General features: G+C 37.2%; 3 protein-coding genes across 7 annotated transcripts; all 3 read left to right on the forward strand.

Moving 5' to 3' along the window:
* Window positions 1–2028: 2028 nt before the first annotated feature.
* LOC126783811 (U-box domain-containing protein 30-like) lies at window positions 2029–4014 on the forward strand. Its single transcript, XM_050509350.1, has one exon. It carries the CDS (start codon window positions 2227–2229, stop codon window positions 3577–3579), a length of 1353 nt encoding a protein of 450 aa, XP_050365307.1. The 5' UTR covers window positions 2029–2226; the 3' UTR covers window positions 3580–4014.
* Window positions 4015–8553: 4539 nt separating this feature from the next.
* LOC126783971 (uncharacterized) lies at window positions 8554–9317 on the forward strand. Its single transcript, XM_050509494.1, has one exon. It carries the CDS (start codon window positions 8604–8606, stop codon window positions 9129–9131), a length of 528 nt encoding a protein of 175 aa, XP_050365451.1. The 5' UTR covers window positions 8554–8603; the 3' UTR covers window positions 9132–9317.
* A 10467-nt stretch (window positions 9318–19784) lies between these two features.
* Window positions 19785–25187, forward strand: LOC126783819 (uncharacterized). Of its 5 annotated transcripts, none has more exons than XM_050509357.1 (8): window positions 19785–19837; window positions 20466–20786; window positions 20879–21056; window positions 21608–21788; window positions 21871–21948; window positions 24145–24252; window positions 24423–24689; window positions 24790–25187. In XM_050509357.1, exons 2-8 carry the CDS (start codon window positions 20486–20488, stop codon window positions 24895–24897), a joined length of 1221 nt encoding a protein of 406 aa, XP_050365314.1. In that variant the 5' UTR covers window positions 19785–19837; window positions 20466–20485; the 3' UTR covers window positions 24898–25187. The 5 variants fall into 5 exon arrangements, with proteins under 5 accessions (XP_050365314.1, XP_050365318.1, XP_050365328.1 ...); XM_050509361.1 differs by lacking the exon at window positions 19785–19837 and adding an exon at window positions 19911–19936; XM_050509371.1 differs by lacking the exon at window positions 19785–19837 and having other exon boundaries at window positions 20096–20786; window positions 20879–21002.
* Window positions 25188–25717: the final 530 nt, after the last annotated feature.

Genomic DNA, 25717 nt, shown 5'->3' on the forward strand with positions numbered 1-25717 from the left:
AAGAATATTTTTATTTGTTTTTAAGAAAAATATAAATAGAAAATGATAATATTACCCCTCATATGCATGACATGTGACGCAAAATTGGATAGAAACAGTTAAATTTAACGGATGGGATAAAATCGGTAATTTTTACCAAGTTTAATAAGTAAATTGACTCAAATGAAAATTCGAGGTGCAAATTGACAATTTCAGCCAAATTTAGAGTGTATTTTGGCAATTTTGCCTCTTCGTTATTTAGTGTTTAGTTTATGCAAGTATATAAAGTCGACTTGCTCCTTAAATTCTGTTTTGCAAACAGTCGCAAGCCTTCTATATACACGTTAACTATTTCTTTGCTTGTTCTTTCTGTAATTTTCAGCTAGGGATACAGAGCAGGAGAGAAAATTGTTTGTTGGTGGTATACTAGGGCAAGTTAATGAAACTATGTTGAAATAATACTTCAGTCAATACGGTGAAGTAGAAGAATTCGTGATCGTTCTAGATAGAATTAATTATCAGCCTAGAGGCTTTGGTTTTGTTACCTTCACTGACCGATTGGTGTCTAAGAAAGTCTTGGAAGAAAATCACTTATTCTTTGGCAAAAAAGTTAGTTTGAACTACATATAACTGTAGAAAGTTTGTATAAGTTTTTTTTTTGTGTTCTTCGTGATCTTAGATTTATGATATTATTGTATTGGTTAATAAGACAATTTCATTCTTGTCTTGGTATGAATTTTTGTAATACAGGTGGTTGTAAATCCCTCGGAACCAAGGCGCGACGAGAACCAAAATAACATGCTCAACGTCGAGAATCTTATCACCCTAAAAAGATTTTTGTGGGGTGTTTACCACATGATCTTACCAAAGAAGAATTTATCGACTACTTTGTGAAATTTGGTGCAATCGATGATGGGGTGATTATATATGATAATGAAACCAACACCTCGGGAGGCTTTGGTTTCATCACTTTTGAATCAGAGCTGGCTGTTAAAGATGTAATGGAAGACAATTTTCACGAGTTGAAGCATGAGATGGTGAAGGTTCAGCGGGCTCGTCTCGAAGTAAAGAGGAACCATAGACGTCTGAGGAACTGGTATGACTACGAGAATGTAGGGTTTGAATATGAAGGAGGCCTTCGATATGACGATCTTGCTTTTGGGGTTAGTTTCTTCTGCTACAATTGTGGAAGAGATTGTCGTTATGGACATCATCCAGAGTGCTTGTTTGATCCTTTTAATGGGACTTGGAATATTGTGAGGGTTCTCCATTACTATTGGGTTCGCAGTGATGAAGTGGATACATCATCCATGGATGTGGAATGGTTATACACAATCTAACTAGAGGTATGTAAACCCATAAGTTGTACCTCTTATTCATGCAAATGCATGAACCATATATGATCCAATATCTATTAATTCTGTGAGCATGGTTATTTGGAAATTTGGATGATGATTGAGTCGAAACTAATGTAAATCTATAATCAACTCTTGCCCTATTTTATAAGCAAACATATTTGCTATAAAAAAGAAAGAACTGTATACATGGTTCTTCACTTCCAATGGCGCGACCAAAATATAACTATGGCCATCAACTCATCAAGTTACCAGGGAAAAGAAGTGAAGTGAGTGCACTGTGCACGTGTTAAACGGAAGAGTGAAGTAAGGCTTACTCTCTCAGTTTCAGTTGTCTCTCCCACATTGCCTACGGCCACTCTCATAGTGTTTAGGTGTATTTGGCGCAGCTGTGACTTATAAGATAAGTTGATTTATGCTTAATTCTGAGAATAAATTTCTGATAAATTAAATAGCTGACTATTTAATAAACTGATTTTTTTAAATGACTTATAGTGATATAAGTTGTGTTTATTCTGGATTTACACGTAGATTTCCTTTGCTTGCTTTATTACGGCACATCTTATTTCTGTTTCTGGTGATTGAGCCTTTATGAGGATTAAGCATGAAGTGATAGAGGGCCGATTATTTGTATTATGGCTGTAATGATGTCTTTGACTATGGATCAGATAAAAAGCAGAGTAGGAAAAAGTAACAGAAGCTGTGTCCGTGTCACTGTGTGTTCAATAAGTAGGGTATTGTTGCTTGGTGATTGTCAATAGCAGCTCTTTTTTATCCCTTTTCACACATTTCATGGGGTACCCAGATAATGTGCTCTGAAGGGAGCTAGGCAATTTGAGTTTTGGGGGTTTTGATAGCTTTGAGGGTTTGGGGTTTTTCAGGATTTTTGAGAATGCCTATGTTTCAGTCCTCAAAGAGAGATGGGGTTGTTGGGTTTGATGGGGGTGGAGATGGGCATGTTCTAGATTTGGACACAGCTGTGAAAGACGGGGTTTTGGGTGGTGTTGGTGTTGGTGAGGTTTTGGGAGCTGCTGGTGGTGAGAAGTTGGATCTGAGGAAGATGATTGAGGAGCTTGACTTGTCTGAGGTCCCTTCTGTGTTTATCTGCCCAATTTCTCTTGAGCCAATGCAAGACCCTGTGACCCTTTGCACTGGGCAAACATATGAGAAGTCCAACATTCTCATGTGGTTCAATTTCGGGCATCTCACATGTCCAACCACAGTGCAGGAGCTTTGGAATGATACCATGACCCCGAATAGCACCCTTTACCATCTAATCTACTCCTGGTTTTCTCAGAAGTATCGGCTCATGAAGAAGAAGTCGGAAGATGTTCAGGGAAGGGCTGCAGAGCTTGTGGAGATGCTGAAGAAGGTGAAGGGTCAAGCTAGGGTGCAAGCCCTCAAGGAATTGCATCAAGATGTGGCAGCTCATGCCAATGCTAGGAAGACATTGATTGAGAAAGGTGGGATTGCTGTAGTTTTGTCTCTGCTAGGTCCATTTACTTCACATGTTGTAGGTTCGGTAGCCATTTCAATTCTTGTGAATTTGTCACTTGGTTCGGAGTCCAAAACGAATTTGATGCAACCGGCAAAGATTTCGTTGATAGTGGACATTTTGAATGAGGGGTCAATTGAGACAAAAATTAATTGTACCCTGTTGATCAAAATGTTGATAGACGAGAAGAATTTTCGATCAGAAATTGTTTCAAGCCATAGCCTCCTGGTTGGAATAATGAGGTTGGTTAAAGATAAGAGACATACAGTTGGAGTCTTGCCAGGACTGAGTCTCGTAAAAGCAATATGCTTGCATGAGGAAGCGAGGGCCTTGATAGTGAGCATTGGAGCTGTATCACAATTGGTTGAAAGTTTGTCGTCTCTTGACCACGAATGTGTAGAATTAGCCCTTTTCATTTTAGATGCATTGTCGTCTCTACCGGAGGGAGTATTAGCATTGAAAGATTGTTCAAAGACGATACCAAATATGGTCAGGCTTCTGATGAGAATTTCAGAGAGTTGTACTCAGTATGCATTGTCAATTTTATTGTCTATATGTAAACTTGCCCCTGAAGAATGCTCCTCAGTTGCCCTGGATGCCGGTCTAGCAGGGAAGCTCCTTTTGGTGATCCAAAGTTGTACTGATCCTCTTTTGAAGCTGCAGTCCTCAGAGCTATTGAAGTTGTGTAGTCTAAATTATTCTGATACAATGTTCATTTCTAAGTTCAAGCTTTCAAGAACAATTCAATGACAGCAAAACTACCATGGTTTGAAGAGCACCCCACGCCTTTGATGTTTAATATGTGCCTGGCCATAGCATGCAGAGGATTTCAGAATTCAGATGAATCCAATATCTGCAATAAGCCGATGGGGGTTTGATGAACTAACCAGCTCCCCTGTAAATATTTCAAGGTAATGTGTTTTTCCAACACTCGACTCAACATTCATGAAGAAGAAGACTCATGATGTAGACCTCACTCATCATGTTAATTAGTTGTTGGATTAAAATAACTTGTTAGGAAGAAATGTTGCTTCTAATGTATGGAGCTTGCTCTTAAAATTGTAATTGTTAAGAAATTGCTTTGCTCCCCTGTTTGTTCTGCACTTCTCCTTTAGGTAGCTCCCAGTTTTCTGTTGGTTTTTTTTCCTTAGTGGGAGTTTTTGTTTTTGACCCACTAACTGTAGAGATTGTAGAGAGACCCTATTGCCTCTGTTCAAACTATCCATTTTATGTGATCATTGATGTTCAACAAGTTCATTTCCATTCATATGCTTCGTGGTCTCTGTATATTTGTTCTCTCATTCTTGTATAATCTTATTCCTCTTCAATCTTAATTTTTCTTCAGCCAAATAGGAAAAACAATTGTGTTTTCCCTCTTCTTTTTTGTTTTTTATTTATTTCCTTGTATACACAGGCTCCCACAGAAAGTGGCCTTTTGAAGGTCCTAGCTTTCACTACATCATGTACAGAAGTTTACTATTTAGAGGTGCCTTGCGTACATGCCTGTATCCTTTAGTGGTAAATAGATTAGAGCTGGACCAATAGATAAAATGATAAGGCTTTGTCACCTCATTCACTCACATCTGAATAGAAAAGGTTGAAATGAAATCTCAGAGCTTGCAACTTGCCATGTGCTATTTGTTTCCAAATTTTGAGTGCAGAAGCAGCAGCAGCCCTGGTGCCCTACCTCTGGTACCCTGCTGTGTGCAACTTAATGCTTCTACAGCAAGGCATGAATAATAGTAGCAGTAGTATGCAGAATTCAAAAATACAACTGCATGTTTATTTTATCTATTTTATACTCATTATTGTCTATTTTATACTGCATGTTTTAGGGAATAGTCTGGATGCTTTAATGGGGTTTTTCAGTTCAAATTTTTGTAAGGTGGACTGTTTGTCTTGTATTGACTGGAAGATCCTTGAAGCCTGATCCTTGAGTTCCCTACCATGGAGACCAGGAAACTAGTTGCATTTGGATATTTGTTTGGCTTTGCAGTAGGTGCCTTTTTTTTTGTGAATAATCTCTGCACTGCTTTTCATCCTTCAGTATTTACTTTCTTTCTTTAGTTCACTATTTGTTTTAAGTTATAACAGAGCAAATGGCCAAAGCAAACCAAAGATTTGTCTCAATTTTCTTGCTTGGCAAAAGAGTTCATCTATGTAAAAAAAAGGCCCTAATGAACTGTAAATGATAGTTGAAAAAACTTATAAGGCTCAAAGTTCTGAAGAAAAAAGTCAAATCTTGTAACACATCTTGGATTGGGATTGAACTCCAATCACACCCTCCAAGATTTCTTTGCAGCAGTAATATCGAAGATTCCAAGTCTTCTTAGTCATCAAGATCTCGACAACGTAAAACTGCCTCCCCATGTATAATACACCAGTTATAGACATCGTATCTAGTAAATTGTTGGTTAATTAATGTTTCTAGAAGCTATAAGGAAAATTTATCATATCTTCTAGCAAATTCCATTCGCAGTGGCTCATAAATTTGATCTGAAATTTTTTTAGAGAGATGGAGTTGTGCTCCAATACAACGTCCTTGCATCAAGCTGGGAAATGGCTCATAAATTTGATCTGTATTTTTTTCAGAGAGAATGAGAAATATAGTTAAGCTCCGCTACAAAGTCATTACATCACGATGCTCAAAAAGCTGCAAAACAGCAAAACTAAATCTAATCCATCTGCGAAAGTCCTACTAATTCATCTCTCTTTGATTTTACCAGGAAAACTGCATATGGAGAAGTGGAATCCTAAAGAGAAAAAAGAATGGCCGGTAGCTTAATCATATATTCTTTCATATGTCAAAACCCCTAGAATGTGCTATTAGCTTGGACATGACTTTTGGTCAAATAGGTTTTATTCTTTGATTTTCCAGAACCAAATCATGAGATGGATGAGATCTTCAAAGGTCCTAGGCGGCCTTCATTCTTTCACGGGACAATTTCTGAAACTATTAAGCAATTGTGTGATCCTCCAGATCTGATTAATTAGTTGGAACATCATTACAGTAATAATAAGTTAATAACACATAGCTCAAGTTCCTTTTAGAACTAATAAGCCAAATGTCTAAAGTAATGGAAGAATATAAATTAAAAAAACATTAAGTTCCTTTCGTTATGTCACTGCTTACAAAAAAAGACCATATAGATAAATATTAGAAAGAGATTTGAGTGGTTGTTGATACTTATTCTTGATTAAAAGGAATCCATATGCATGTTTCATGTGCTTAATTAAATAAGGAGTTAATTTGAATTTTTTTTTTTGATTGAGTTAATTTGAAGCTTCTTTATGTTCTTCTTCAACAGCTGCTTGAGAGAAACGGACTGATTTTTTGCTTATGCATGGGAGTGGTGGTTGATATTGAGGATCAAGATGAATCCGATGATGGCTACCACAAATTCACAACCAAGTTGTTTGTGTTTTTACTGGTCGTCACACTATTATTTCCATTCACTGCTAGAGCTTGTACATTGAATGGACATAATGTTGATCGTTAATCGACCTCCAATTCAAGGCTTACAGCCATAAGGTAGGACTGGATTTTATGACACTGAAAAAACTGAAACCGGTCATAACCGAACTGCACCGAAACCGAGAAATCGGAACCGAACAGAACCATTGCGTCGGTGTCGGAAACCGAACCGAGCGGTTGGTGTCGGTTATCAGTTATATGCTTTCAGAAAACCGATGGAAACCGAACCGAACCGAGAATTGGGAGCTAAGGTTATAACTTGTATTTGGTGAACATATATAATCGGGTGCTTATGTAAAGAATATATTTAGTAGTAAATATATACCTGCAGAGATATGTGATTTTGATTTTTGTATGTGTACAATTATGCATGCAAAAATTTAATGTAATGCTTGGGGATTTTATCAACTAGCCATCATGTTAAGACAAGTATGGACGTCTAATGATGAAGTTCATGAGGTTTAATGTGTAATTTGATTAACTTGTGTTTTAGCGAAGTACAATGTTTTTATTTAGTTAATATTTGAGTTCTGGATTATTCATTTGGTGAATGTAACTTAATTGAAGTATTGAACTTGTAATTTACTCCTTCACTTTTATTTTTTTTATTTTCATTAGTCAACTACGAATGGTCAATAAAAATATTAGGTTTTGTAACCGAAATGAAACTGAAATCGAACCGAATTATAGGTTAACCGAAACCGCGGTTTCTATATATATTTTTCGGTTTCGGTTTTGAAAAATATGAAACCGAGAGTTCAGTGTCGGTTTTCGGTTAGTGCTCATAAACTGAACCGTTGACACCGACTCCAGCCCTACCATAAGATACGTACATAGAAGAATCAGTTAATTGTGAACGTTTGATTATGCATTTACGGTAGTTAAATTTAGAACAATTTATTATTATCCTTCAAAAATAACTAGTTCAAAAATTGAAACCGAAGTCCAATAAAGAAAATCAAAATTGGGCAGAAAGCCAACGTTGGAAAAAAAAAAATTCCTCCCATTCAACTTCCTCTCATTATATCCTTCATTAATCTTCTCTCAATTTCCCAAATTCATATATTCTTAATTATGGATAAAATTATGTTGTCTCAATAAATGACGCCAATTGATCTTCATCATTTCTATTATTAAAGAACATATTGAATTAAGCTGACATTTAAAATTAAGCGGAACTAGTTCTCATATACGCATACTCAGGCAGGTTAACAAGTGAGGTAACAACGTAACATGTTTTTATATCATCGAAACACAATCATACTCAAGTAAAGAATTAATAAGAGTCTAAGATTGATTATTGATCCATCGATAACTCTCTCTTTTTTTCTCTCTCTCTCTACCTTTCATGCACTATCACAATCATTGAGCTGTTCACAGATAATTGTTGCTCATTGTTTATAACTGGTCAAAAATTTAAAGAAGAAAGAGTGAACTGCGCACGTGTACCAATTCAGGGGTCTTCATGTATAGTAAAAGGGCGGCTGGTCCATCTTATTCTACATTTTATTCAGGCAAGAATTACTTTCCCCTTTATCTCAACACCATATCATCATTTAATCCCTACTAACTATCATTATACCAATGTATAACACACAAGTAATGGAGCACAAAATAATCTTGCTAATAATATTAGTATAGTTATGGACCATCATATTAATAGATGTATTAAGTGGTTCAAAGCTTAGACTTTCTCATTTAATCATAGTTCACCAAGTCGATCATAAGTGGTTGACGACTTGACGTTCATTGTTAAAATTAGAGCTTTTAACAAACAAAGCAACAAACCGAACATGAGACCTTCTAAACAGGATTATTAGTAGATTTTGTCCAGCATTTTTACAATGTAAAGGGTTTTGGATGTTATGATTAGACTTTATGCACAAGTATGATCAGGTCAAACTCATTTTAGATGGTAAACACGATTTCAATTGTTCCCTCGCTAAAGGAGTGCCAAGCATCGACTTAATATAAAAATGCTTCTAATTTTATAACAATATATATTAAATGGTCAAACAAAAAGATTTGACCACAAGGATTACTCCCGCTGCTTACGTCAGTGCACTGAACACCGCCGACGGCTCAAGACAAAACCAGCTTTGAAATCCTTCTTCTTCTTCTTCTTCTTCCCAACGGCTTCGTTTCTAGGTCGTTGCCTTTCTTTTACTTCCCACCCATATTCCCTTCGCCCCCCCCCCCCCCATTATATAAATAAAGCAATAGCATATTTCACAACGCACGCATCTCAAACTTGAACTCGATCAATATTCTTCCTCCCAAAACCTCTAGATCCACTATAATGGAAGCTGCTTACTCTTCATCCTCTTCAATCACCTCCAAGCAAGCATCACTCCCTCACCACAACTCCACACTCCACTCCGTCAAGAAAAATTCGGCCAAGCCATGGCGGAAGCCGGCAGTGGCTCCACTCCCTCCAACCCCACCTCGAGTTTACAAGGTCGATCCCATCAACTTTCGTGACCTTGTCCAGAAGCTCACCAGTGCACCCGAGTACCAGAGCGAGCCGACTCGGTCGACTAACCTCCAAAGTGTGGCGCCGCCACCTATCGAAATCCAACGAGGATCGCCTCATGTTCCTTCTCCGGTTTCGGCTAAGGTTACCGGCAGCACTTCACCGTTTTCGGTTATGTACAAGGACTTGGCTGAGACATTAGGGCTTAGTACTCCTCATCAACAGAAGAAGCCACAGGATCAAAATATCATGGGAGACTCCAGCTATCTGAGGTGGAACTTGTCGCCGGCTTCGCAGCATTGGTTCTCTTTTCCTATGTTGAGCCCTGGAACACTAACCAGTCTTGAACTCTAGCTAATTAGTAGGACTATACTGCCTACACTAGCTGGAGGGAATTCGAATATGGGTGTGGTTTAATTTTCCCTACTAGTTTTTTGCTTTCAGAGTTTCAATTGTAATGCTAGTTCAGTAGTACAGAAGCTGTTTGATGTGATTATTGTAGACATATGGATTAATTAATTAAAGAATAATTTAAGTATTTTTATGTGGAGTTCTATTATGCATTAATGGGTGAGGAATTTGATGAACTATTAACACAAATTCGAGTAATATGCATTTCGTCTACAAATTTAATTGGCTAGCTACTCGATCAGTTACACCATTGTCAACAAAGTGTTAAAGTTCACCATTTCGTTGGTTTAAAGCCGTGCATTTCTGGTCAATACTCTCGCTCAGTGGCTCGTCTGATGTCAATGAAATTTCTATTTCAGTGGATTTATTTTTAGTACAATTGATCACAGTCCCATTCTATTCATTTGTAAACTTGAATCATGTGATCGATAGCCTATCTATATGTTTTGCGGCTAATGCTAATTTCGGCTGTTTAGAATTAGGCAGTTTTTGATTCAAAAGGAAAAGAAAAGAAATATAATCAGTTGCATACTCTTGACATTGGATCCATCATGTCATTTTCTTCCCTAACGAGTGTTAATTAGTTTCAGACTTTTAGTTCTGTCACGGCCCTAAAATTTCGAGTATAAAACTCAAATTTCGAAGTCATGAAAAACACTAAAACAATCTCAATGAATCGAAATCATTTAAATGTCACAGCGGATTATCTCTGAGTTCAAAATACAACTCAGTCAAACCGATTATTATAAACCAAATTTATAATTCAAAATTATAACAAATGGGAATGAATAATCCTCACAAAATCCTCACAAAGAAATCTACACAAAGTCCTCACCACAAGATGGAAATAAATAACTTCAAGTCCTCTGAGCGGTCCGTCGATTTCCGCTAATACACACCTGCGGAGTTATTCCATACACCATCGAATAGGTGCACCGGGATTGTAAATACAAACCCGGTAAGCTTTGCAGCTCGTATGAGTAAAACAACAATATAACTCGCATATCAATATATACGAAAATCTACAAATCAACAAATATAAATGCACTCATGACTCATTAGACGGCCAATCTGGTTGTCTAATAATGAAATTATATGTACTCATGAGAATTGGGCAACCCCTCTGTTTACCCAAATTCATTTATAATACGGGTACTCATGAGCGCTAGTACCCATCTGTTACCCCTCATGTAGTACGCCGCCGACATTTGACAACCATCTGTCATTCAAAATCAAAAATATATGGGTACTCATAAGCCGATAACTCATATGTTACCTCATATGCAGTACCCCGGCAGACAGACTAGAGCTCTAACTGTATCGTAACTTTCGCCCGGCCAAAGGCTAGGTTCTGACATGCCAAACATGTCCGAAGACTGGTCCGAAGACATAAACACGTCCGAAGACAAAAATCACATCCAAAGACATAAACACGTCCGAAGACAAAAATCACGTCCGAAGACATAAACACGTTCGAAGACAAACACGTCCGAAGACATAACACGTCCTAAGATAAAACTCGTCCGAAGACATAACACGTCTTAACAAAACTCAATGTTAAGACCACGTACAATAATCATCATGTCACATTGTGCAAATCAAAACACATGCTCGATATATAAATATCGTCACCAACGTGAACATATTCACAACGAAATCATGACAGTATATAATATAGCAAACTATATATATGGACCTATATACCATTTATACAAATATATATTCCACTATATCATATACATGTCATATTTCATCCTTTAAAATTCTACATAATCTTGAATCTCTGCAAGGGTAGATTCGTAAATGTGAGATTTTAGTCACCTTGAAATCTCGAGTGTAATTCCACGATTCCGAAAGTAATTCCTTTACTTGAACTATCGATCACCTTGAAAAGATAAGAAAAGAATTTAGAATCGTTACTTAAACCTTAAATGGCAAAACAGTAATAATATGTTAGTGTTCAGCAATTTCTGGTTTTACGAAAATATTGTTCACGGAGTTACTATTCACATATTTACTATTCAATACATATTAAATACGTATTCACGTGCAAATACATATCTTTTACGTATTTATGTACGTATACATACTATTTACGTGTTTCTGTACATTCATGTACTATTCACAGTAAATAGTGTCCAGTAAATGAAAACTACTGATTTACCCTTCCGAAATTATTTTTACTTTTACTGAACGTAATTTACATTTACATTTACCGTAAGTAAAAGAAATTCATGATTACTGTACGTAAAGCACTTTTTACATTCACCGACGTAAAAATAAATTTTTATAAATTTACTGTTTCGAAAACACTATTCACGTGGCGGCGCGTGGGGTTCACACGCCACCTCCGGCGACCGCGCGTGGCACTCACGCACCACTCACTGTGTCAGCGCGTGGGGCCCACACGCCGAACCTAAGGCCGGCGCGTAGCACGCCACCGTCACTCCATTTCTCCTCCTCTCCTTCTCCTTTACCTTCCCATGGCCTCACGCCGCCCCTAGCCTCCTCCACGCGCCTAAGACGACGGTAACCTCCCATTCTCCTCCAACTCCGATCTCCGACCAAAACACCACAAATCAACCCAAACTTTCAACAACAATATCACAACAACCAACCTAGGCTAACCTCACCTCCATTCGAGCTTGAGAACCACCGGAGATGGGCTTGACTATGGCGGAGGAAAAACACAGAAGTTGGCAGCGTCGTGCGGCTTCACGGTGGTGTGAGAGGGTGCGTCGACCTCGGGGTCAACTGTCGGGGGGGGGGGTGCGACACTTCCTAGGCCGGCGGTGAGGGCCATGTCTCCCGGAGGAGGGAGATCGAAGGTGAGAAGCCGAGAGAGAGAGAGAGAGAGAGAGAGAGAGCTCGGGGTGAGAGAGAGGAAGAGAGAGAGGGAGGCGGAGTGAAGTGAGAGAGAGAGGGTTTTCGAAAATGGAAACCCTACTCTTTAAATATTTCTTTTTATACCCATTTCTAAAATCGGAAACTAACTTCCGTCGTTAATAACTTTCACGTCCACGAACTCGTATCGACGAACTCTACAACTTTTGTGAAGGAAGTCTTCACAACCGAGCGACGGAATGAAAGTCGATTCTCACGTCGCGGAAATGTAACGTTTTTCTAAATAAACGTTCCGATAACGTTTCCGTTTTCGACTTATCCGACGTCGACACAACACGTTTAATGACTTTCAAAAGATTTATAAATTAAAAAGAAATCAAAAAATCGAGTTATTACAAGTTCAGCGTGTTATAGTTTTAATTTTTCAAATTACAGTCTTGTTCACATGGTCAGTAACTGATCATGAAATTCATGATCAACCACCATTGGATGTAAATCTAAGGGTTGAAAACAAAATAACTAAATTTTGAAAAGATTCTCTTCACCTTTAAATTTACATCTAATGGTGGTTTAGCATGAATTATATTATTAACTACTGACCGTGTAAACGAGATTATTTCAAATTGTAGGTGGTGGCTATATGATGTTACTGATGTGATTCTAATTTGTCAAGATATTATTATAAAAAAAAAGCGTTTAACTTTTTTAGCACTAGTATTATTTCCAGTAACTTGAGCAGCCACACAACAAAGTTTTATAACAAATCTATCTGGGGAAGAATGCTAAAAGAATACCGCCATTGAAGTACAGGAGACAAACAGGCGGCCGAGAAAACGAGTGGTGTGTGGTCATCAAATTGGTTACACCTAAAATGGTTTAGAGACATATGTTTCATGTTTGTACTTATTGAGAAAATTATTTTAGGGACAACTCAGCACTCTTTTGTGTTGTGATATGCATGATGTAAGCGATGATGAAAGACTATTATATACTTCGTTCATGATTTTAGGGATAATTATACATAAGTTTGCCTTACCAATCGGTCACCGTCCTGTATTATTTCCTATTTTCTATTTATATAATTATAGTTTTGTGATCTTTGAGATTTTCTAGTGGTGGTATTTTATAGGTTCCACATGATTATACTAGAATATCATGTGTATGTTAATGTCTTTTATATGCAATTGGTTGGGAATATTATGAACTGAAATCACTGCATGTAACCGTGTGGGTTTGGTCTAGGGGTGAGAAGCATAAACGCTGTCATAATACTCCTGATAGTAAGGTCTAAAATTCGATCATTCATAAGTGAAAAACACCAATTGAAAATGGTCATTTCACCTTGATATGCTTTAGGGGTCCACCGTTTTTGTTAAAAAAAAAATCATTGCATGTAGAACGTGTCCTATTCTTTTTTTCCAAGAAAGACAATATTGTTAATATTTATATGCAACGTCAACCAAATTTTAAGGGACAAACACCACGAGGAAATAGATGAGGCTTTGATGCAAATGAGTTATGCACTTCAAGTAGTTTTAAAGGGAGAAAAAACCCAAAATGATACCTGAAGTATCATTAAAGGTATTTTTTGGTACATACGAATTTTTGTTACCCGAAATAGTACCTGAACTATTGCACCGTTACTCAATATGGTACCTCCGTTAGTTTCTCCGTTAAATTGATGATGTGACATGTATTTAGAGTTTTTTTTACCAAATATAGTAAAACCTCGTTAAATAATACCCGATTAAATAATAAACTTGCTAAAATAAAAATTTTGTCCGGTCTCAACTCGGAGCCAACATGTTAAATCAATAATTCACTAAATTGATAAAATAATGGAAGTTCGAGAATTCATTTAGTTAGACCCCATCAAATATATAAATTATTAGTGTCATAATTTATATAATAATTAGTTTATGAGGATTTTATTAAAAAAATTTAATAAATTTAATCATCATGAAATAATATAATATTTTGAACAATATTATACATAAAAAATAATATATTTAATAAGGTATACGTAATAAATTAAACACTGCAAGTAAAAAAAATTTCTTATACAAAATAAAAAAAATATTTATTATATCTTGATAAATTAATAAATTAATATATTATTAATTTATTGATATATTAATATATCGCTAAATTAATAAAATGTATCAATCCTGAGACTATTAATTTATAGAGGTTTTACTGTAAGTAATAGAACAAGCAATAATTTTAAAATTAATTTTGTTATATTGCTAAACAAATATTTATATTAAAACTTGTGTTATGTTTTGTGATACAAGAGTTAATTTTCCTCTTAAAATTACAAATTTCATAAGAAATATTGTAAATAAATTTGCAAATAATATATGTATGATTTATCAAATTCAATAAATTTTCAGTCAGTTTGGTGAATTTGTGAGAATTTTGAAGGAAAAGAGATAGGAAATAAAAAAAATTGTGTATAGACCATTTTGTCCTTCTAAATACATGTCGCATCATCAATTTAACGGAGAAACTAACGGAGGTACCATATTAGGCAACGGTGTAATAGTTCAGGTACCATTTTGGATAACAAAAATTCGTAGGTACCAAAAAATACATTTCACGTTACTTCAGGTATCATTTTGTGTATTTTTCCTTTTAAAGGAACTAGTCTGTTGCAAGTTAAGGACAGGCAGAAATTATAACTATTACTCGAGTGGAGTTCCCAACTTCCCCATCTACATTATGCCAATAAGGGTTGCCAGGAATAGCAGCAGTAGCAGTAGCAGTAGCATACTTGCTTGATTGGCATAATTCGACACTCCTTATTCTCTCTCACTCTCTCTCAGGTCGACCCCGACGTTGTGGTGTGCAGAAACCCGACGACTCCTCCGGCTCCATCGACTCGCCGCCGAGCTTCTCTCTCTCCGCCCTCTTCTGGATCTACGTCGGACGCCGAGATGCAAACCTCGCCGGACACATCAACTTCTCTTGACAGAGTTCACAATCAAGACTAAAGTGTCGTCGAAGCTTAATGGCTATGGTTGGGGATCAGGTGAGGACTTCCAGTACGCTGGGATTGTCAACCCCGACCTCTGCACCCTTCACCGATTCATCAACCGGGTCGGTGCTGCATAACCAAATCGACGTCCCCGCCTCTTTGTCGGTACTCCCGCCGTGCTCCGCCGACCCAGATCTAAAGCCAAGGCGGTCCTCGCCGAGCGGCTCTGTCCAAGGTTTCATCACCCAGCTTGGCTTTAAGATCTTATTCCACTGATCACCCTTCATCTTCTCAAAATCAAAATCTGTGTAAGGAGATAAGTTCCCTTGATTATATGTGTAGATCTCGGAGTATGAGATCATTGAGGATCGATTACATAGAATGTTTGTACTTTGAAGAAGGTGGAAGCGGATTGGATTTTGATGATTGATATTGTTGAGCAAGGAGATAAGTTGCAGGTGTGAATTTGTGGTTCATTGCTTTTGATCTTGTGGAATTGAAGTTTAGATATAGTGATGCACGGAGGAGAGGACAAACGATGCTGAGGAAAGCTTGAACAACAGCGGTTGGGTTATGCCCGGAAGGGGTTTGATGAAATGCTTGAGAGGAATACCGTGTTGCGGACTAGTTTGATTTGTGGCTATGGGAGGAAAAGTATGCCGAAAGAGGCTGTTTCTTGGTGATAAGGGCTTACTCTACTTGGAGTGTGAATGACAATAGAATGTTATGGGAGAAAGAGAAGAGGTGTGACTAGCTACTTGTGTTACTTGCAGTTACAATATCACTCACAATTACCGTCACACTATTAGTCACCGTATTACTCTCACACATAGAGACGTAGTCACATATGTAGTCACACTCTAACTATCAATGTGACTATTGGTGTGACTAGCAGTGTAACTTGTGGTGTGGCTGCAAGTGTGACAAAGTTTCGTTAATTCTATATTTCTACTCATTATTTTCTTCATTATTTTGTTGACATTTTCTTCTTGTCACAACATAGTCACACTACTAGATATATGGGTAGTCACACTATTAGATACAACGACAACTACAATGTCGTTATTGTAACAACTAGTTACTAGTGTGACTACAACTTTAATAGGTGGTGTGATTGTAAATGTGATTACAAATGTGACATGCCGAGAAAAATTGTAAATCCACAAAATTATGTTAATATTCAAAGGAGATCGGTATGAATGTGTTCAAAATTAAGAAAATGGCTTAGTCTTGGGTTCCGGTTTCGCCGGAAAAGCTTGGAGCACCACCATGAACGATGATAGCCCCTTTCAAGGGTTTTTGCGCCTTATACGTTGGTTGATTCAGAGCGGGTATAATATCAAAACGAAAGAGGGTAAAACGATTTTTCTAACGGTATCAACCACGCTTAAATCCATCGTCGGACGGTAAAATTATGACCGGAATAACAAGAAGAAAAAGAGTGAGAAATGACAAACCAGTCAATAAAATATAAAAAAAATGACTTTTTCTAATTTTGGTTGGAGCTTGTTAATCTCTTTGTAATTTTCAATTAAATGTGATGACCATCTTTTAATTGGATTATCTTGTTTAACTTTTTTATAACTTAAGATTTGATTTGATACTAAATAATAATTTGCTCTTTATTAAAATAAAATAACCTAATATCAATGTATTATTAAAGTTTAGAAAAAGTTTGAAAAAATGTTTTGTATAACGCTCTGCTACGATTTTAGAAAAAGTTTCCCTTTCTCCGTCTGACGGCGTGCACTAGTGACGTTGTCTTCGAATGGGCTATGTTGATGTGGCATGCAGCGTGCGTGCCCTCAATTATAGAGATTTCGATTGTGATATAGCGAGTTTATTACCCCCGTTAAATGGTTGCAGCCAACTTGTGATAAGATGAAATTTCAGTATAATGAGAAATATGATAGACAAAGTACCTAATTGCTCTTTTTTATTAGTGTATTTCCGTTATGTAACCATATTTTACATACTAAAAGAAGTAGTCAATGATGCACTTTGTGTTAAATGGGTTTTGTTAAAATGCAAATTTTATGCATGGTCTCCAAAAATTGTCTTGGGTTGTTCTCAATTATGGAGTGTCTTCCCTTTATATTGTATAATTTCATTAACCGTAACAGTGTAAGAACTATCCCTTATATTAGAAAAAAAAAGTAGCCTTGGGATCCCAATTTCGAAAGGAAAATTATAGAGACACCAACATTTTATACAAAATTGAGATCCCAAATGAGGTGGTAGCTACATGTCATCATGGGCCCTTGAACATGTGTGGAAATTATCTATTTTCATTCTATTGTTTATATTACCCTTGAATAAAAGAAAAAAAAATTACCCTTGTGTGAAACGATGACCATACCAGTATAAACCACTTCCATATGAATCTCTCTCATCTCTATCACCATATGAATCGATTCTGTTTATAAGGAAGCTAAACTAAATCTTAGCCTTAACTCAATCAGTAATTATAAATCAACCAAATCGTGGCCATTAAGATGTATTATTGATCTATTGGGTTTTGATTGCTGCATTAGCTGCATACTCCCCTTCTTCATCGTATTTATGAAGAAGGTTGATGAATCATATTATAGTACATGTTTTCTGGTGAATTGAGAGGAAGTTGGAGTTTTTTTTTAATCAAAAGAGGTCAGCCATATTATTAAGTACACAGAGACAAAGATAACATACCCCTAAGGGTTGACAAAAAGAACTATCCCTTAGTCACATACGACCAGATAACACAAGTCACCTACCTAAACAATATATAGCTAGGGTAGATAACATGCCTAACCCAATATAAAAGAAGGAGATTAAATGTTACCAACCACATCAAACTAGACATGCTCTAAGATAAAAAATAAAAAAAACTAGATTTGACGATGGACCATAAAGACCTAATTCAACCAAACCCACACAACAGGAGAAGCCCAACACTATAGAAACCAAGCCACCATAAAGCTTAGACCCCAGGCCTTGAAGGCAAGAAGCCCAACCACATCTGCCACCTGCACTCATAGCGCCGCCGCCTCCATCTTTCACCAGGGTCACCCTCAGATTTGGCAAACCACCTCGGAGACACCAGACCGTCAGTACAACGCCCCTAAGGCCACTACAACCAAACATGTCTCCGCCGTTGACGACATCCACAGTGACGCACCCCGAACCACATCAGGAAGCAACTTTGTCCATATCCAAGAGGAATCAATCCCAATCGAGCACAAGCCAGATCGCCAAGTTGCCGATTCCACCCTACCCAAGACAAAGCCGACATCGTCAACACACGACACACTGGCAAGGGATCGCACCATCCCGGCGCCACCACCCTCATAAGAGGACATAGGCGACCTCCTCCACCCAATTCCTCCCGAATCAAGAAGACCATACAGTAGCCCAAGAGAAAAGAAAACAAAAAACTTAGAGGAATGATGGGAATAAGCCCCACCACCCCTCACCCTTCCATTAGAGAAGGAGAAGGAAATTCCTCCCCTCATCAACGGGGATGCACCGAGTGCGGCCAGATTGAAGGTCACCGACGACCTCAAGATGTGGACGTTTCAAACTCTAGCATAGGAGGCTAGAGAGAAAACGCTATAAAACTCATTTACAACTTAATATTAAAAAGTTGGAGTTTTTATTTTTAGAAAATTACTTAGTGGTACTAGACCACATTTGAATTAATTAAAAACTCATTTTTTCTATTTTTATACAAATTAGGACATAAGCCTAAATCTAAATAATAAGTGAAACATAACTGATTAATTAATTAATGCAAAAATATCCAAAATACCCTTATTTCGTGAAAATTAACAAATGTCACTCTTAGATCTAACAAATTTCTCTCTCTTTATTTTGTAGTTTTTTTGTTTAGACAAATTTAAGTTTTCCGGCCAAACCACCGGTAATTTAGAGGTAAGTCAATATATAAAGTTGTTACTTATGTCATGGTTTTTCTTTAAGTACCATATTGCATATATTTTGAGAAATTTTGAATTTTGCTCACTAAAAACCAATGTAGCAGTTAGTTTCTCAGTCGACAGTAGCAGCTAGATTTATAGTCGACAGTAGCATGTACATTCCAAGTCGACAATAGCAGGCGTTTTCCAAGTCAACAGTAGCAACTAGTTTTTAACTTGACATTAGCAGTTAGTTTTTATAGTCGACAATAGCAGTTAGTTTTTTTTATAATCGACAGTAGTAAATAACCTCTCAATTGATAATAGCAAACACTATGGGTCAAACAGAGGTAAAAAGTAAAATATTTTATGACATGTGACAACTTGTCATCATTTGATCCTTATTTGTAAATTTTTGTCTTTATTTGCTTTATCAAATTAAATAGTGAATTATTTGTAAACTAAATTGTTCTCTGTTACTTTTGAGTAGTTTGTTACTTTATTTTAATCAAATCCAAACAAAAAGATGGTGTTTATTTTGAGTAAGGAAAATGAATTATTGAAAATAAAAATATTATCTAAAAAAATATGAATTCTAATTCAATAATTTTTAAACAAAACCTTATTAAATAGCGTATGCCACGTCATTGAGTATTGAAATTTTGAATATTTTTTGGGGTACGTCGCAACACTCATTTCAAAATTAGAAGTGAAACTTAGTATTGAAGTTTTTGTTTTTTTTAATCAAAACTTAGTACTGAAGTTTGGTTTTAAAGAGTCCCCCTTCTCTTTTCGTTCAGCCAATGCGTGACTGACACGGACGAGGCTTTTTATATGAATTAAAAGACGAGGCTTGTTCATTTGATTCTTGGTCATTTCCGGATTCCGAGTACGCTTGTCTGGTGGTCTTGCCTTCAATTCTTCTCTGCCTCTAGGTAAACCCTTAAGCTCATTGCTGTTCTTTCTTCTCCTTCTCCATGTCTGCTACTAGTTTAATGAAGTCAACCCACTTTTACTATCACTTAATCGCTATTGTTTGTACCTCAAAACCCTTAATGATTTGTTTCATTTTCTTTATGATTACTCTGTAAACGTTGATGTATTCATCTGCTCTGCTTTTGTGTTTGTATTAATTTGATTATATGTTTGCCTCCACGAAAAGCGATCATTATTATTACTCAGTTGAATAGTGTTGTATTTTGCTGCTGACTGAGCCAAAATTACTATAAGGTGAAAGTAGAGTGGTTTGAATTGAATACACATAAGAAAGGGAACTTCTTGGCTTCTAAAGTTAAGTACTTTGAGGTTAAATTTCGCCCATCTGCTCTTTTTTTGTGTTGGTATCAATTTTATAGTGTGTGACTCCAGAGAATAGATAAAACTAACAACTCAGTTGAAAGTAATTGTGATAGTCACTGCCGATTGAACTAACACTACAAGAGGCTGAAATGAGTTTGATTTTCTGCATTGAACATATCAAAGGGGTCACCTCTTTGCTCACTGTGTCTTAGTCGCGTGAAAATTCTTGGTTGCTTGTCTTACCGGGTTTTTTTTTTTGTTTAGGCATAAGTGCTGGATTTATTATGGCGTATATACCACCGCACAAGCGAAACTCAAATGAAGCTGATAGACCGTTGCCAACTCCGGACCAGCTTGCTCCTTTTTTTAAGATAAATGTCAATGTAAGGTCATCTAAGTCTAATGATAAATGGACTCCAAAGATAATCTATGCAGATCGTGCTATACGGAGATGGTGGGTAGTTGGTTTGAATAATGACACCCAGTTTCCATCTTCTGTTAATCTCGAACCCATTTCCTTGAAAACCGTTGAGCAGAGAGTTGGAGAAAGCTCTCTAACTTTAATAGTTTCTGGCCTTGATAATGGTCAGTACTGTAAACTTCCTTTATGTTAAAACTTTGTTTACTATGAGTTATGAATCCTATTGTTAATGTTTTATGTGTTTGATACTTCATAGAAGGTACTGAGGTGGAATGGGCCTTGCCAAAGAGCCCTTGGGTATATATGGCAGAAAATGTGCTTGAAGACCTACTTGCGTCATTTGAAAACGTGAAGAAGGAAATGAAGTCACTGGAGTTAGAGTATCTAAAGCCAACTTTAGTTGCTCAAGTTGGAAAAGTAGTTCATTTTCATAGGTTATGGTTCCTTCTCAGTTTAATTGGTTTATCAGCTACTTTTTCTTCCATTTTAACATTTAACATCTCATACACTTCTTCTCTTTCTTCTTGTTCTTTCAACTGCGTATAATATAAACCTATATGACAGTTATGTATTTAGAGAAAGTTTAATGGATCTTAGCATGCGACTAGGTGATATTTGAAAATTATTTTTTGAAGCAATTTCTCTCTGAAGTTAAAGCGGTTTCCTTTGCAATAATCAAATTGGCTGCCAAAAATCTGATTTGATCAAACAATTAGGGACCTACTTGTGGTGCAGGAGCTAGAGGACCCTCTAGATTTTTCGTAATCTACTGATATTTGAAGTGAAAAGAAAGATTGTTTCTGGGTTGGATAGGGGTTCCCTGATTCTTAAACTCTGCCCTATTATGCATATATAACAATATTTTGATATTAATGCTTAGTTAGTGTCAATGTCCCGGTACTTCATATATGTAAGAATTGAAAAACATATTGTACTCAATTGTATATGAACAAGTGTAAACCAAATGGTAATCTTTGTCATTCAGGACCCCTTCAGTTACCCTCGAATCTCTCAGAGAAAATCTGACTACTGAGAAGTTGAAAAATCTCCTCTCCCAATCATTTTACGCAAGTGTCCCTGTTTCGTATACAGAGAAGATTGTAAACAAAGTTGTCCCGAATATTGGAGTTGCTTTTGAATCGGAGAAAGAGATATACCAAGTAAAGGTACTTTTCACTTTTTTGAATGTATGCTTTCAACAATTTTGATCTTGGCTATTGGAACCCTAATTTGTTTCTTCTTCTATAGTTGATCGATTCAACAAATCCAGACTCAATTCTCTCCTGCAAATGTAGTGTTAAAGATGGAAAGCTACAACTCTACAAGGCAAGTTTTTTCCAATTATTCTATTATATTGAATTTCATAGCTTATTTTATAAGAAGACTAACTATTATGTAAAATGAAATCAGTCTCCCCTCCTTTGAGTTTTGGGCAAATTAGAAAAAAAAATACAATTTTCCACCTTAAATTATAAAAAAGTCGTAACTTATTTTTCATTTATAAAAAAGTCATCTTAATTAACTAGAAATTAGAAAATAGTTAACAAGTTTAGAACAAAATTAGAAAATATTTTAGTCTGTTTTACCCTTTCTTCTTCATCTTTTTTTTTATTCTTCTTCTAGTTCCGGCCATAACTTTGCCGTCCGGCGATACATTTGAGAATGGTTGGTACCATTGAAAAGATCTCTATTCCTTCTTTCATTTGATACCATACCCACTCCAAACCGACCACCGTACAAGGCGTAGCAACCTTCGCAAGGGGTTACCGCGGTCAATGACGGTGCTCTAAGCAATTTCAGTGAAATACGAGCTCAATGTTTCTTAATTCTAGTTATTCTCTTCATTCTGAGCATACTCATACCAATCTCCTTTGATTTTGAATATGTCACATATTTAGATATTTCTTCTCGGCATGTCACACATGCTGTCACACTACATATCACACCCGCTGCCACACCTTTTGTCACACCTCACACCTGCATGCTGTCACACAACCTATCACACTACATGTCATACCCCCGGTCACACAACCTATCACACTAACTATCACACTAACTGTCACACCCGCTATCACACTACCTATCACATTTGCTGTCACACTACCTATCACAATTGCTGTCACACTACCTATTACACCTGTAATCACATACCTATTACACCCGCTGTGACACTACCTATTACACCCGTTGTCACATTACATATCACACCCCATGTCACACCCGCTGTCACACTACATGTCACACCCGCTGTCACACTACATGTCACACCCGCTGTCACACTACATGTCACACCCGCTGTCACACTACATGTCACACTACTTGACTATGTTGTGAGAAGAAGAAGAAGAAGAAGAAGAATGACTAGAAATAACGAACCTTGTCCACTGTAATGTGTTCTTGAATTTCGCATATTTTATCATTTATCTCGGTATATCACAATATCTGTCACACTAGCTACCACAATACTTGTCACAACAAAACGTTATTGTGACAGATAGTGTGACGGGTAAACTAATTGTCACATTACTAGCCACACTATCAGTCACACCAACATTGTTTTGTGACGGGTAGTGTGACAGGTGATGTGATTTTTAATGACAAAAAGATAGAAATTGTAAACGGTCTCGAAAAGCTTCGGCGGCAGGGCGGGATTTAAGACTAGTGGCTAATTAATTTGAATTTGGAGATGGAATTTTACTCTTGGCACCCAAGAATTTTCACAATTCTCAGCATCACCCTCAGAGATGGAGTACCGTCGACGAATTCCTCTTCTCCAGTCAACTCAACTAGATTTGCCTACACGACCACCTCCTCCCCACTGGTTTCCATCTCTGATCACTCAAGTCCCTCCTTAACAATGCTAAGATTGCGACTGCTCGTCGGTCGGTGTCTTGCCGTCACTACTCTCCTAGCCGATGATGTCGTCTCCCTCAATAACGTCATCCTCACGGTATCGCCAATTTTTAATGGGTCTTTGACCGTCTTCGAAAGCAAGAAGCTGGCAGCAAGGCGGTGGAGGTCGATAGTGCGTCCCACCGAGGCTGCTGCACCTACAGACGAAGTTGATGAGATCTGGTGACAAGGCAGAGGTCGGGCCTGGGGTCGATCTCACAGAGGGCGGAGAGCTTGTAAGTGTGGAAAATATCGGCGGTAATCGGGTGAAGACGTCGTCAGAGTTGGTGGCGCAGGTGGAGATTTGGGTTGAAGAGAGAGAGAGAGAGCCGGACTCGTCGATTGTGTGACGAGGTCGACGTAGGAGAGAGAGAGAGAGAGAGAGAGAGAGAGAGAGAGAGAGAGAGAGAGAAGAGAGGGAGAGAGAGAGTAATTGCACATTGTAATTTCTTAAAATTTTAAGGGCAACGGTATAACAATTTTTTTAAACCGACTTTTTTTTCTTATTTTCAAAACTTAAGTGACTATTTTTTTATTTCATGTGTCAAAATAGACTTTTTTTTATAAGAAACTATTGAGTTTCCCCAGTTATATTTATAATTACTTGTACATATTTCAACTTTCATCCAGGTCGAACTAAACGAAGTGCGTAATATGGTAGTGGACATATCCATCCCTAATAAGAATATGGACCTGAGACTGATGTTATACACAAAGAGAGTCTTGACAAGTCAGACGGTAAGTTACTTCTCCTCGTACCATGGAATATTTCATTGCCATTCTTTGGTGTTCTGTAAAGTGTAAACACAATAAAACTAGTTATTTACCATATTAGTAGCAGCCGGGGGGGGGGGGGGGGGGGGGGTGGCTTTTGTGCATTGTAATGAGGTTGCGTCATTCTGTATCAGGATGAGGAGATGCGAAGCCTAAGGGATGTGGTTGATTCTGCGATTACAGATCCAGGTGTGAAGGGTGGGTTGAGATGGCCCCTGGAGAAGAGATCTTCTGGAAAATACAATGTTGTTGGGGTTTGGCATGTAAGAGCTAAAGCATATAAAACTCAGTCATTAAGACTTAGGGTCATGCATGCAGACAGATTTGATTTCAGAACCTCAAAAGGGCAAGCTTCTTCGCTGACCAGTCTGAGGTTGAAGACGGTAGTCTCAGAGTTGAAGGTAAGGGCAAAGATTGCTACTAGACTCGCACTCTCCCTACCTTAGATACTACGCTCTTCTAAGCATCGAGAGTAACCTCCTTTTTTCTTTCAATTTTCAGGAAGAGAAGGTTGATGTCAGCTCGGTTTCTGCGATGCTGAAGGAAAATATGAAGTTCATCTGGGATAACTTCTTAAGCTGTGAAAGTTTCTCACATGAGTGCATGTAATTAAATTTTCATCGTTGCAGAGAACAAAGGATAAATTAAAAATTAAAACAGGCAACATCTGGTTTACTGTTCATGCAATGGTGGGCTGTGTATTTTGACGATTTAGTGTGATGCATAAAGCTATTTACAGTAGTTGGTATTTAAGCTCTCTACTTCATCGTATATATATTCTGGAGTTTTCTGTAAGTGTGTAAGACCGACTTTGATATCTTGTGAAACCCCATTTTGGGGTCTTTCCAGTTTTGATGGGCAAAAACCACTATATCTCAGGCAATAAAGCTTGCACTGCAGTGACCCGTTTACATTACTTATATTATGACACTGTTATCTTCATCTAACTTGAGCTAATATTAGAATAATGATACGGATTATACACTAGAAATCAATATTCATACCATTAATCTTCAGTTGCCGATCGAGCTTGTAAAGTTGTAACCCTATTTCTGGTTAGCCGGCAGCTAATTAAGCACGAAGTCCATTTCCTTGTAAGGATCATGTATTCATGTACTGACACTGCGATACAGTTTCTGATGATTGGTACTGGTCACACTTAACTGCTTCTACCTCATCTCTAGATCACCATGATCTTTCCCCGAGTTCCTGTTGGAAAATGGTTGGAAAAACCATTTAAAACCAAATTTTAATTGATTAATTAAATTAAGTTAAACTTATAATTAATCAAAGATGAACATAGATTTCAGTTCTCCATAATGAGGGCTACAAGATCATATGTTTGTTTGTGCAATTTGGTTTGTGGGTAAATAAGAAATTGTCACTCAAAGATGGCTACTTAGAATGAGGGAAATGTAATTGTCCCACA

This window comes from Argentina anserina, chromosome 1 (genome assembly GCF_933775445.1).
Source record: "Argentina anserina chromosome 1, drPotAnse1.1, whole genome shotgun sequence".
Classification (NCBI taxonomy): domain Eukaryota; kingdom Viridiplantae; phylum Streptophyta; class Magnoliopsida; order Rosales; family Rosaceae; genus Argentina; species Argentina anserina.